The sequence below is a fragment of the Metopolophium dirhodum genome, chromosome 3 (assembly GCF_019925205.1).
Source record: "Metopolophium dirhodum isolate CAU chromosome 3, ASM1992520v1, whole genome shotgun sequence".
In the NCBI taxonomy this organism is placed as follows: domain Eukaryota; kingdom Metazoa; phylum Arthropoda; class Insecta; order Hemiptera; family Aphididae; genus Metopolophium; species Metopolophium dirhodum.
In genome coordinates, this window is record NC_083562.1 from 9,277,698 (window position 1) to 9,292,983 (window position 15,286).

The 15,286-nt window shown below is 31.1% G+C and overlaps 1 protein-coding gene and 2 pseudogenes across 1 annotated transcript; 2 read left to right on the forward strand and 1 right to left on the reverse strand.

The window, feature by feature from the left end:
* Positions 1–1,845: 1,845 nt before the first annotated feature.
* On the forward strand, positions 1,846–3,432 carry LOC132940122 (uncharacterized; annotated as a pseudogene).
* Positions 2,631–4,345, reverse strand: LOC132940123 (uncharacterized; annotated as a pseudogene).
* A 391-nt stretch (positions 4,346–4,736) lies between these two features.
* Positions 4,737–12,410, forward strand: LOC132941348 (nuclear valosin-containing protein-like). The gene is made up of 14 exons (XM_061009364.1): positions 4,737–5,026; positions 5,093–5,228; positions 5,288–5,471; positions 5,696–5,786; positions 5,862–6,035; positions 6,109–6,243; positions 6,308–6,527; positions 6,597–6,870; positions 9,108–9,414; positions 9,495–9,662; positions 9,727–9,846; positions 9,909–10,127; positions 10,190–10,417; positions 12,033–12,410. The coding sequence occupies exons 1-14, from the start codon at positions 4,910–4,912 to the stop codon at positions 12,084–12,086; spliced, it is 2,427 nt and encodes an 808-aa protein (XP_060865347.1). The 5' UTR covers positions 4,737–4,909; the 3' UTR covers positions 12,087–12,410.
* The last annotated feature ends 2,876 nt before the right edge of the window (positions 12,411–15,286 follow it).

Consider the following 15,286-nt stretch of genomic DNA (forward strand, 5'->3'; position numbering starts at 1 on the left):
GTTTTCTACCATTTTATCGGCTAACAGATTCTGAAGTCTTAAAAATTTTAACAAAATATATATAAAACATATATTAAATTTATTTTTATTAGTTTATTGTTTCAATTAAGTTATATCAATAACTACCTATATGTAAAAACTAAACCAAAATAATTGTTAATAAACACATTAACTTATGAGATCATGCAAAACAAATAATAAAATGTTAAAGAATAATAGAATTGTTTCAAAAAATACTTCCCTGTTAATCATATTCATAATGTTTGAGGCTCAACCGTCAACTTCTATCTAAATTATTTTGAGTACACATGGTATTTTTAGTATAGGATAACTAAACATAAATGCCTATTGATTAAAACATAAAGCATTACACATTATTGAAAAATTCTACTAATTGAGGTAGTGATACCTTAAAATTTCTTGTGCATCATCTTTGTTTCTATTTCTTTTTAAATTCCTAGCATATAATTATTTTTGTTAACGAAATATAATTATTTTCACTTCAATTAGCTCATATTTAACACATTCAGATTCTTATCAACTATCTTCAATACTAGGATGTTGAGCATCAATTGTCGATTTTGAACTCTTAGAAATATTAGAACCATTTATGGTTGTATAATAGTGGTCATTTTGAAAAGACATATTAAATAGATCAACTATAGACAATTAATTAATAAATGTTTTAGTAGTTTAGTAGGTACTCATTATTTTATAATTTTTATATCCAATCGATATTTTTAATACTTACCCACTGTCTTCTAAATTTACTAACTCATTATTAAGTGGGTTCTGATGAATCTGTTCCAACCTGAGTTATTGAATTATATGTTATATTTTTGTTTTTAGAGGTAATAAAGTGTAATAATTATTACCTGATATCAACCAAATTAGTTGTTTCAGTTTCTGTTGTATTTTTCTCAACATAATCAATACAACTTGATGTATTCCATACTTTTAAAGTAGGAAGTGCATCAGACACTAATTTGCGCTTATGCCTTAGTGAAATACCCAACATAGTTTCAGTCTGTGGCTTTAGAATATAGGCATTTTCATCAAAATGCAATGAACAAATTCTTGCTAATTTAATTTAAAAAATAATTTGGTTTTTAAAATATAACTAATTAATATAAAAATTTGGTTACGAGGTTAAAATCTATTATTTCCGAATTCTTGAAACCGAACAAACTTTTACCCACAGAAATTTTGCGTATTGTATATAATGCCCTATACAAAGTTTATGGACTATTTAGGTCCAACTAATTTTAACTCATTGCCACTGTACCTAAAAAAATATATTTCTAGTAATGTAAATAAGAATAATTATATAACTAATAAAAAAGATCTTGTAACTATTTGTTACTTGAACTATAGTTGTATATTATCTAGAATTTAAGTACCATTTTAATATTGTTTGAAATCACAATTTTAGGTTTTGTTTTAGTTTTAATACAATTCTATTTATTGTTGTTATATAGACTTGTGTATTAAATAGAAGTTTAAATATTGCTTAAGTTAATCTTTCTCATTTTTACTTTTAAATATTATGTTGTATACTATCAATTATTCATCTACCTCCCACAAGCACTGCTTGTTGAGGTAGATTACAAATAATAATACATTGTAACAGTTTTAGTTTTAACTTGTAAATTTAGTGAGTGTCATTAGTGGATGACTTCTCACCTCAAGTGCAGCCTGTTAAGGACGGTGTATATTGAGGCAATGGGCTCAGGAATACATTTATGGTACAATACAACCATAAATATAGGTATAAAAATGTACCTATACAAGCATTGGATATATTAAACTTCTTACCATTATTTGAATTTATAACCTATCAGAAAAGTTACTGTTGAAGAAAATCCAAGCACTTTTTCTGTCCTAAAAGGTGATGACAGACACAAAAATAAAAAAAATAAAAAAAATAACACACATCATTGTAAAATCAATATATTCATCGCTTCGCTTTTTCTCATTTTTGATTTTAGTATTGGAAAATGATGGTGAATTTGGTATAAATGCTGCTGATGAGCAACACAATGAAACCACAGATTCAAGTAATTATAATTAAATACTGTATTTCTTTAAAAATATAAGTCTTGAAAAGGATATAAAGTTGAATTTAGGTTTTGGTGTTTCATTTACCCCTTCTAACACTAATTTTGGTGCATTCAGAGATGTTTTGTATGTGTTAATACTTTATATAACATGTCAATGAACTTTCATTTTTGATTTTAGTATTGGAAAACGATGGTGAATTTTATATAGATGCTACTGATGAACAACATAATGAAACCACAAATTCAAGCAAATATAATTAAATACCTACTGTATTTCTCTAAAAAATATAAGTCTTGAAAAGGATATAAAGTTGAATTTAGGTTTTGGTGTTTCACTTACCCCTCCTAACACTAATTTTGGTGCATTCAGAGATATTTTGTATGTGTTAATACAATAAATAACATGCCAATGAACTCTCATTTTTGATTTTAGTATTGGAAAACGATGGTGAATTTTGTATAGATGCTGCTGGTAAACAACATAATGAAACTACAGATTCAAGTAAATATAATTAAATACTGTATTTACAATTCATGTTTTGACTTGAAATAAATATGTTTACTTTTAGGTTCATGGTCATCAATTGCTACCAAGTTATTAATATCCCTAAGAGGAGCTTGCAATGAAAAATTCAATAAGATAAAAAAAAAGGGAAAGAAATTTGAGCAAATGTGATTTCAAAAGAAATGAAAGCTAAGTATATTAATGTTAGCCCTAAGCAATGCGACAAAAAATGGTGAAGATTATTAACTTGTTTTCGACAAGTGAGGGATGCGTCTAAAAAGTCTGGGAGTAGTGGAATAAAATGGCAGTATTATACATTAATAGAAAATGCCATAACACCAATGGCCAGACAAACAATTTCTCCACCAAAAAGTAAATTTTAATATTATTCCGTATGTGGGCCATGGGGCTTACAAATTATTGTATTAAATTAACTAGGGACCTATATTTCTTTTATGTAATTGTAAGTTACAATTTATACATTCTCTATTTATAACTGTTGAGTAGAAAAGTATAGACATAAGTATACATAAATACATTTAAATTGTTTATATAATATATTATGTATAATGTCTATATGTATATATATTATATCCTTGTATAACTATTTTAATATATTTTTTTGTATTTACAAATTTGTAGATTTGTTACATGAATCGTCAAAAGACATCAACAGTTCCATAGAAACACCAGTTAGAAAATACAATATCACCTATAACTTACCCTTCTTATACACACACCAAAATCTTTATTCAAGCAAAATCATCATGAAAAATACCTACTTGGTTTAGCAAATTTGAAAAATTGAGAAATGATCAACTAGAAGCAACCAACAATAACGCAAATCAACTAAACATCCGGTTAGAAAAATGCAATTTATTTTGTCTTATTATGTTTATAAAAATTGCTTTTCTTCTAAACTTCCTATCATTTGATGCTTTGTGTAATAACTGTTACTATAATAACACTGTTTTAAACTTCATGATTTTGTTTCTAATTCATGCTTAATGTATCACAAATTAGATTTCTTTTGGTTGTGCCGCTAATAACTTCATTTCTTATTTCCTGTAAGTTAAGTTCGGCTTGAATAGGTACAGCAGCATCAAATGTATCATTGTTTGATATGCATATATTATGCAAGCAGCATGCAGCAGTTATAACTTTCCCACAAAAATTTTTTTTGTATAAGTCCATGTGTCTAATATTTAATCAAAATAAGTAAAACATTAGAAAAATTTTAATACCTAGTATATAAAAATACATTTACACACTTAATTTTTCGAAATCTGCCGATCAATTTGCCAATCTGCTCAATTAAAACCCTTGAGCTACTCAGTTTATGGTTAAAATTTTTTTGTTTCAAACTTAGGTTACCATTATCTTTATACGGTATCATGAGGCCTTCAGCGAGTGGATAGGCACCATCACCAAGAATATAGCAGGAATTAGGGAGGATTGATGATGGGTTATTTATGATTGTTTGACCAATTATACTGCAACGGAAAATGCGGACATCATGAGACCGCCCTGGTCAACCAGCAAACACATCTATAAATTTCATCTCAGCGTCAACGATTCCCTAAAATAAATTTAATAACTAGAAGATTCATAGCTTATTAATTAGTTAATATGTCAATGAGAAGATTTGTAAAAAAATTTGACTAAAAGTTAAAATGAATGATTAATACAGATATTATAACAGTTCCTGGAATACCAACTTGTAGTACAAAGATGGAACTTGTTTTCTGTTGCAAAACATATTTCTATCCAACTTTGACATTTTAGTTCGTTTTTCCCAAGGAAATAAAGTATTTATATGGCACCCATCAAAACAGCCAAATACAATTTTAATACATTGGGAAATGAAGCCCGCAAATTGAAGCTATATAACTCATCATACTAATCTATAGTATTTGGTTGCATCACAGAATAACCAGAGGGCTCACTTTTCTAGAATTACGTGGGTTCTTATGAGGGATAGATTTGCAACACCTGTTGGGATATCACTATATCAGTGTAACCTGTATAGCGATAATAACCAATTGTACTACCACAGGATATTCTATGGTACCTTATAACAACTTAATGTTACAATAAATATTGTACATAATTTTATGTTATTCTGTGATTGCATCGATTCCTCGCTTATCGTTATCACATGTTATTGTTCATCAATCATTAGACATTTCATTATTTCACATTTCGAATTTTTTTTCAAATAATTTCAGTTTGTTGTTTTATTATTGTTAATGTATGGTTAATGTATTATAGTCATGGGTATTATTAATTATTATAAATAATTATTAAAAAATAAAAATACGTTCGATATTATAATACCCTCAAAATGTTGCGTTTGCATCATTTTGACCTGCAGACAAATTTCAGCTTAAAATATTTGACTAAAACATCATTGCAGGATGTTCAATACTCAGATCGATTTATCATACCCCGCGTTGAAGAGGTAATTAAATTGTAAAAAACATGAATCTGAATAGTGAGTACATAACATGACATTTATTTATTACAGTATTTGAACCGTTTTATGCAATCTGCAAGAAAACGAAGATTTCTGGATAAAGAACTGATTGTTAATGCCTTGCGGTCAGAGTATCCAGAGTATAATAGAAAACCTTGGGGTGTTATGTCAAATCTAGTTGCTAGAGGTTTGTAGTTTGTTAATTATCTTCTAATCTCCTCATAATGTTTTATTTATTTCCCTCAGCGTTAGTTGTACTCGATACTATAAAAGATGATAAACCGATAGTAGATGATGTATCATCGGAAGGCTCAACAATTGACATAATGTCGTCTGGAGAAGAGTATATTGACATTACATTGGATCCTCCAATAGATATAAACCCATATATTACCGATGTAAACAGTTCAGCTTCTGAAATAGCCCAAGAGTAAGTATTATGTTCGTTTTATTGTCTTATGCCAGGTGCATCCACAATTGATTAATTAAATGATTCATTAAAATATAATGATATATCAAGGGCCACTAAATCATATTTAAGGAACCATAAGCTCGTAATTGATTCAAAATATGTTAAATGATTATGCAACCCAGAATTAACATTATACATCTTGTTTTAAAGTATTTACAATATATTATAATATGTAATTATAGAGTTGGAGCAAATTCTTTTGCCTGTGATATAACTACTAACGGTGGTAGCAATAAGTCAGCTACTTGTCCTCCTAACGACTTTGAAAATATGGTATTTAATTTTATGAAGTATTAATATTTAGAACCAAGACAATTACTTAATTTATATTTATTTTATCATTTATAGCCTGGTTGGGTAATTGACAAGATGCCATTCAAAAGTGTAAAAAGAAAAAGTAATTTAGATAAAACTGTCGATGGAATGCCAACACCTCTGAAAAAAGTTTGCCAACAATTAGGTACTGCAGAAGAAGTGACTCTAACATTTGATGATTTAGCTGGTTGCGATTCCGTGTTATTGGTATTAAACCGAATCAATCATAATAAGCCTTGCATTGTTTTATTTATTTTATTATATTTTTACTTGTGTTTAGGAAATATGTCAACTAATTATGCATATCAAACATCCAGAAGTTTATAAGACATTAGGTGTATCTCCTCCAAAAGGATTTTTGTTACATGGCCCTCCTGGATGTGGTAAAACACTGTTAGCACAGGCTGTAGCAGGAGTATGTAAATTCATATTTTATTTTTCACTAATATTATATTGTGTTAACAATTATTGCATTTTAGGAACTAAAAATTCCGTTAATAAGCATCGCTGCTCCACAACTAGTTGTTGGTATAAGTGGAGAGTCAGAAAAACGAGTGAGAAAACTGTTTGAAACTGCTGTTAAATCAGCACCTTGTGTACTGTTCATTGATGAAGTAGACTCAATTTCTCCACACAGAGAAACCACTTCACGTGATATGGAACGTAGAATTGTTGCTCAATTACTATCATCTTTAGATAGTGAGATTACTAATTTATTATATAATTATAATTATAATGGTTTATAATTGTTTATGAATTTGATTTTAGATTTAAAAGATGATGACAAAGTAATTGTGATTGGTGCTACAAATCGCCCTGATAGTTTAGATCCAGCACTGAGACGAGCAGGCCGATTCGATCGTGAAGTCTGCCTTGGTATTCCTGATAGACAATCTCGCAGAGCAATGTTGGGACTTATGTGTAAAAATTTACGAATTGATCCAACAGTCAGTTTGGATAGATTAAGTGAATTAACACCAGGTTATGTTGGTGCTGATTTGAAATCCCTAACAAGAGAAGCAGCCACTGTAGCAGCCAATAGGTAAATATCCCTACTTTATACATATTAATAATTAATTACATAGTAGGTACATAAATGGTGATTAAAATTTTAAATTTCTAATATTTTAACCCTGTATTACACGCATTAAAAATATTTACAACACTACATGCACATGGTGTTTTTGACCACGTATTGAAATATTTCAATTAAACCTTGATAAATTGATTAATTATTTTTATTATGTTCGATATTGTGTTATTATTCAACAATTATAAGGGAACACAATTTAAAAAAAAGGTGGATAAGTGGATGTCGCTCTGCTGTACAGTAGGTTACAAGTGGGTTACTGTAATGGATAGTGTTAAATTTGAATTTAATGATATAATATCATTGTATAAGATAAACGATTCTGAGCGAAAACGGTCAGTCAGCCTATGATATTTAAAAACCTAAAAAAAATGGAAATTGACAATGTCCGTAAACAGCTCAAAATTTGTCAAAATATTTGGAAAATTTTATGGTATATAGGAAATGGAATTATAAACATTCAGTCAAAATTTCATGTCCCTACGGTCATTTGTTTTGGAGTTACACCAAAAACCAAAATCGATTTTCTCGAAAACAGATTTTGCGTAAAAATTCTCGTTTTTCTTTAATTTTTCTTTTGTTTTTCACGTCGCTTTTGAAAATTACTGGGAAATTTTTACTTTTGACCCCCAAAGTACCAACTAGATTCACTTTCCTATCTAAAAGGTGATGACTGACACAAAAATAAAAAAAAAAACACACATCATTGTAAAATCAATACATTCATCGCTTCGCTCAGAATCTAATAACTCATAATTGAGTTTTCATAAAATTTAATTATTTATAAATGTCAGTCAACCACACACACGGTATTTTAAATAGTATTGTTAATAGGTAATGAACACTTCTCTATTACTGACATCAGATCGTATACAGTTGGAAGTCTTATGTAGTTTTAGTTTATCACCTAATTAGAAGGTACTTGGGTTAGATAACGTACATCTTGAAACAATGAAAAAATTTCTGGAAGCATGTGCTCTAGGGTTATACTGCCACTCTACACGTAGTTTAGTCTGCTGCTAGAGGACGTTACAACAGATATTTGTTGTCTCTGTCTTTAAAGTGTGTAATATAGGAAATGTACGTTCCGCAGATCATATTTAGCTCCTTTAGTTTAAAAATTAGACTGAATCGACCTATTATGAAACTTGATGGTAAGAACATTATCTATGTTAAGTTGTGGGTTTTTAGGATAATTCAGTTTTTTAGTGAGTTATAAGCATTTTAAATTTTTGCTATTTTATTTATGCAAGACTTGCAAAAAATTTAACTATTGTATGACAAAACCACGTTTAAACACAGATAATGTTCTTACCATCAAGTTTCAATGTTTCATAATAGGTCAATTCACTCAAATTTTTACATTAACAAGTTTAAACTTTTAGTTTTTAAGTAACTGTCCCTCAGATATTTAACTGAGTGGGCAATAACGTCATTTTACCTTATAGATTTATACGTTATAAATTTATAATTTATAGTTCTACCATAGTTTGCCCCCCTCCCCCAAGAATTTACCCCAGATTACGCCTATGATCTAGTGTTTATAATACTTGGACCATTTTACAGATTATAAATGTTGATAGTTTAATTTTAATAACTACAATTTACAAGTCCCACCATAGTCCCACCATATCTTCCAAACCTATCATGGACCTATTATACTTGGTACACAAAGTTAAATAACTCAAAAGCTATCCATTTAAATTGTATGTTGATACATTAAAATGTTCAGAAAAATTAAAAAGGGTTTTTATTTTAAGTTTATTTAAGTTTGTATCTCCCAGAACAATCCTTTTGTCAAAGGAAAAAATGTTTTTTAATAAAATGAATACTTTTAGTACCGCAATTTTATAAGCTGTAAAATTTAAATAATCCAAAAATCTTAAGTCTTAACCCCTATAGTGTTTGGACTTAGGATTTTCAGTTTGTTCAGATCATTTAACAAGAAATGAATTAAAAATAAAATGTATTTAATATCGCAGAAGTCAATAATATAATTAGGGATATAGTTTGAATATTAAAAAATATTTTTATTAATTTAAGCCTTATAATCACCATAAAGTAAATATTTATTATATAATAGTAAAGAATACACACGCCCTTGGTTATTTAACAATTTGAAATTTGTTTATGATAATAATTTACTTATAAGTTATAAAATTATTATTTTAATTAATTAATGTTAATAGAACTATTGAGGCTATAAAAAAGAGATTGCAAGTTATATCTGATGGCGATAAGCCTGATGAGACTGAAGAGTTGTTATCATCGAATAAGAATCAAATCAAAAACACATTGAAATTGCTTCGCTCAGATAGTTTTATTCCAATAGAAGAAGTTAGTGATATTCAAATTGAATTATATGATTTTGAAGAAGCCCTGAAGAAAGTGGTCCCTTCATCTAAAAGAGAAGGATTTGTTACAGTGCCCAATGTTACATGGGATGATATTGGTTCTCTAAAGAAAATAAGAGAAGAACTGCACATGGCTATGTTGGTCAGTATATTGATATTGTTATTTTGTTTTATATAATATATTTAACGATTTGTAATAAAAAAATTATTTATTTGTTTTAGGCTCCTGTGACTCATGCTAAAGAATTCACTGCATTGGGTTTAGATGTTCCGACTGGAGTACTATTATGTGGACCACCAGGTTGTGGTAAAACATTGTTAGCCAAAGCTGTAGCAAATGAAGCTGGTATTAATTTTATATCTATTAAAGGCCCTGAATTATTGAACATGGTAAATATAATAATACTTGCTTAATTTTGCATAGTATAATTAACTTTGTTATTTTTATCTATAGTATGTTGGTGAAAGTGAGCGAGGAGTACGTCAGGTTTTCCAAAGAGCACGTAATTCACAGCCTTGCGTCATATTTTTTGACGAAATTGATGCTCTTTGTCCTAAAAGAAGTGACATGGATGTATATATAATTTACGTCAATTTTGTTTATGAATATTTTAAAGAATAGTTTATTTTGCTTAGGCAAATGGTCGTTCTGGTCAGCGCGTTGTCAATCAATTATTGACTGAAATGGATGGTTTTGAAGGTGGTAGAAGTGGTGGTGTTTTTGTTATGGGAGCAACAAATCGGCCAGATATGATAGATCCTGCTGTACTTAGACCAGGACGTTTGGACAAAGTATTATATGTTGGATTGCCAGATGGAGAAGGACGTGTGGACATATTAAGAGCAGTGACTAAAGTATAAAGGACATAGTTTGGTTAATCAATTTTAATACTAAACACTCATGGTTGTATTTTTAGAATCGTAAAAGACCAGTGTTGGCAGATGATGTAGACTTGGAAGCGATTGGCAAAAATGAAAAATGTTCTTACTTTACTGGAGCTGATTTAGCTGCACTTGTACGAGAGGCAGGTATTTTATGTCTGCAGGAGTTTATAAGTTCAAATGAAGTAAATAAACAGTTGGCAATCCAGAGTAAGCACTTTGATGAAGCCATGATGAAAACCAGACCTTCTGTATCTGCTGAGGTATTAAATTATACTAGACTATATTATATTACAAATGTAACATTGTATACTTGTATTTTTTTTTTTATAAAGCTTGAAGTAGTTTTGTGATACCACAGAAACTTTAAAATACCTAATATCGAGTATATTAAAAATTAAATCATTTATAAAATATTAAAATCATAAAAAACTAAAAAATATCTTTTCATAATTAATTAAAATTATATAATGTTAAAAATATAACGTAAAAAACAAGTTTTGCTTGTTAAATTAATTCTTCTTTTATGAACAATTTATAAATTATTTTTCTGTAGCCTGTAGCACACTAGCAGTCATAGTTGACCCATGTATCATAAGGTTAGGATTAATATAAAACATCTTTTGTCACGCCTGCACCGAAAGTTTAGTTTTTTATGACAGTTGAATCGTTCGAAAGCGACCTTTTTCCGTACAGCGGGCGGTACAGTGGGAATCCCCAAAGTGCCGGGTGGTAAAGTGGAAATTCCCAAAAGTACAACCAGACACTGAAATCTATACCACGGTCCTTACAAGACATAAACTTTTGGGTATATCTTATATTCATATTATAACCTCATTGTATTACGTGTAAACATTAATTATCTTTCATGAAATTGTTTTCGCAGAATAATCTGATTGTTGCATAGTGCATTACTTTTGCCGTGATAACATTATTTTATTATTATTTTATTAATTTAATTATTTTAATATAATTGTTATTATTTATACTGAAATCTATATCACGGTCCTTAAAAACCATAAACTTTTGGTGATATCTTATATTCATATTATAACCTGACGCTTAAAATATATAAAACCAAATCGTTACTTTCATGAAATATTGTTTTCGTAGAATAGTCTGGCTACAAATTCGATAGATTAAACTGATGCATTATTTTTCTCACCGGTTTAGTCCATCGAATTTCTAGCTAGTAGTTGTTGCATAGATCCCTCCATTACCTTTGCTGTGATCGATGAACGCAGACGCGTGACAAAAAATAGTATGTAATGCTCCTACAAGAAGGCAATTTCAGTCTTGGGTGTAATTTGGCTCGTGTTGCACATGTTATCCGTGACTGAAATAGCTCACTTCCCACTCTTGCCACACAAATACTATTAAATACATAAAAATTCCAAGATAAATTATATTTTTCATATTAATTTTAGTAATCAAATAAAAGTCTGGGGACTGGGATTATTATTTTATAAATTTATTTATTTAATTTTTGCACTTAGATACTTTATAGGTACACTAGATTTTGAAATTCCCAATATGATAATAGAAAAAAGTGCATCTTTTGTTGTAATGTTAATAGCAACAGCACTTCTGTATGTTTTTAACTACATTTTTTTAATCAAAAATGTCTAAGGATTTAACTAATAACCTACCTAATTCGATATTCACATTGAGTGTTGACACATATACATATTGTTATCCACACAAATATATACAAATTTGAATCTGTTGCATGCACCAATTTAACTTGAAATATTACAAACTTTTTTTGACATTGTGTAGTACAATAATGATGATAAATTGTCCATTCAACTACAGTGTAGTTACTACACGGTTCATAATAATTTATTTTTCCAAACTAAAATGTTTTATTTTTTTTAGGATCAGGCACATTATGAATTGTTGAAATTAGAATATGCTGCACCAAGAAGTTGAAGTATAAAATAAAATTTCACTGATAAAATTAAACTCACTTTGTTCCTGTTAATTTGTATTGTTTTTTTTTTATCATTGTTAAAATTTTCTTTAGTGTTGAATTGTTATCTTATGAGTCATAAGAATTTGAGACCTTTTTTGGGGCTTACTTACCAACCAACACTTGGGGGAACACATACGTATTGACTCATAGCCCGCACCGCATGTAGTCTGTGAAGACTAGTCGGTGAAAGCCTTGGGCTTTGTACAGTTTTATTTAAATAAAATAATATAAATAATAACATGTAGAATAAAGGTGACACTTTAAATAATAATAAGATGTCAATTTAAGGTAATCACGAGTTGTGTATTTTTATATGTGGAACAATTAAAAATAATTATACGGCATGTTACAATTTTGAATAATAATTTTGGCTTCATTAATAATGAATAATGAAACAGTTTTTTTTTTTTGAAAGAATAATACAATTGACAGTTAATATAATAATGGTTGTTGTTTGTGTGGCACATGGTGTAAGGTACACAGAGAATAATGTGGTTTTGAGCATTGTCAGAAGACAGTTGATACAAATAATAATTAATGGGGGACCACTATGTAGTTTTGATGATTGAGCATGGTATGTATAATTTAAATGAAAAGGGAATATAATAATTTGACTCGTCGCAGGACGTTCGATTTTTTAATAATAATGATATTTTAACCAGTCATACGGTTTACGGCTCAAGGGGTCCAGGGTGTGAGTGTGTGACATAGATTCCGAGCCACAGCGTTACCGCGTGGGTGTGCCAAAAGCATCTTTTCGTAGTAGGCATTGTGGTCCAAATGGCTCGCATCTTGCGAACGAAAAAACGTAGGTAACTTTATGAACGAGAGAATTTTTTGGGACTCGCGGCTTGCACCACGTGGGTTAACAGTTGTATAGGGGAAGATAAAAGTAGGGAAAATAATACTTTACGACAACCACGCTGGTGTTGAGTTGCTGACTGCAGTGCACGTATGGGCAACGTCGCCCACGGCCAGTGGCTGATGATGAAAGACGACGGCGTACAAAAATGGCCAGACGGCACCAACGTCCACGAGGGGACGATGACGATTTTAGTATAGTTGAGCGGTGTTGTCGGTGAGACTTGACATTGCGGACGTGCGCCAAAGTCAGAGGTCGTGAAAACAGATATATGTATCGCCGACGGCGTTGTCCACTTGTCCAGCCGTCGGTGGTCGGTGTCCGTGATTTCATGTGTGGTAAGAGCGTGTTGTGTCGTCGTATTATGCATGACAAATTAGATTTAATCTGTCATGGTATTATGAACTTTTCTACAATTTGTATTAGAGAAACAGGTTGTTCTGTCCGAGCGTGCTGACGGTGGAGTCGGTGGACACCGTCCAGCCGCGACCTGTGAAAGCGAACTATTCATTATTCATTTAGCAATCTATTATAATTTATAACTATATTAGTAGTGTAAAATTGTAGCTATTTGATAACGATTTAGACTTAATAGGTTTATTTAGGTACCCATATATTTAGTATATTAGCTAGGTACCTATATTATATAATTCTAAACGTATATAGTCACATAAATATCTATTATTATATTTTTTCTTAAAACAATTTTCGTTTCAGAAAATTCGGTTAGGCCTGTGCTTTGTTTTTGAAGCACTAATGCACTAATGATTTTAAAATACCGCGTGCACGGTACACGGTACGTCTTTAAAATTTAAATCATAATTATAGTACCTAAATATTATTAATTATTATATAACATTTGGGTACCTAATACCTATAATGAAAAGCATACACGTGAATAGCGGAGTTGTTGGGGCCTTGGAGGGGGAGCATATGTGACCATGTCTTGGAACTGCAGTTGGCGAATATGGCGGAAGTGCGGAACGCCGGAAAAATATGAAGACAAAGTTATCGATTCTCATATCTATCCCTATTAATAATAACAATGTATACTATATATTATAATAATATGTTAGACATGTATAAATGCCGCTGAATTTCGGAGACTTGGCGAGTATAGATATAAGTAATAATAATATAATATAATGTGCAGTGCACGCGTAGACGATATATGTATAGGTATGTATATTATTATTTATTATTATATATTATTATTGTTATTTGTCATCTCTCTTGGTACACGGTGCACACATAGGAAATGGGAAATATAGAAATGGACATATCCGTGCGGCGTAAATCACACACACATATATATATATAATATAAAATATGTTGTATAGTTACGGTGCAGTGTATACTGGCGGGGCCCAGCGGTAGGGCGACAAGCCGACAAACAAGTCGGATCGCACGTACAAGCGGCTCTTGCCGCCGCACCGGATGCGTCGTAATGAAAATTTTAAAAGCGCTCGGGGTTGTCGCAACCGTGTGTGCGTAAACATCATGTGTGTATGATAGTACGTATATGTCTGTTGTGTGTGTGTGTGCGCTGTGGCAGTGTGGCGACAGTGCTGTGGTTTTCAAAAACGTTTGCGTCCGTCACCCGTGTCCGGTTTTGTGCCCGCACGCCCGTATGCGTGTGTGTTGTGTATAGTGTATGGAAAACAAATGGACCGAAAACACCGGAAACAGGAAAAAAAAAGGGTCAAGACGCACACGCGGATAATTCGATTTTATACCCTTACCCTCGCGTTTACCACACACACAAACACATCTTCTACAGAATTTCTGGGTCTAGGATAGTGATTGGTGAGTGTGGGGGGGGGGAGAGTTGAGAGGTCTTAAGTCTTCGGGCGGTGCATGAGCGCTCGCGCGGGCGCGCGCTCACATAAATTTAAAACGACCGAAAAAGCCTTTCGCCCGCTTGTCACTATATATATACGCCACGGAGCGCATCCTCCGAAGTACTGTTGCTATTGCTGCTTCCGTCGTTCCGTGTGTTCCGCCGACCACTCCTTTCGGTCGACGAAACAAAACAAAACCCGCGTAGGGGATTATACTTATATTTTTATACCTATACACATGATATTATGTAGTAAATAAAAATTACGACCGCCTAAAAGGACAATAAATACGGATACACTTGATCAGAATTAACCGGTCACTCGGAAAAAGATATTGTATAGGTATATATATGATATTATATAGATAGATATACCTGCAGCGCACCACGACGTACTCACGCGAAAAAAGTCTCTTGCTGCAGCCAATATATTATATATATATAATATATATAGC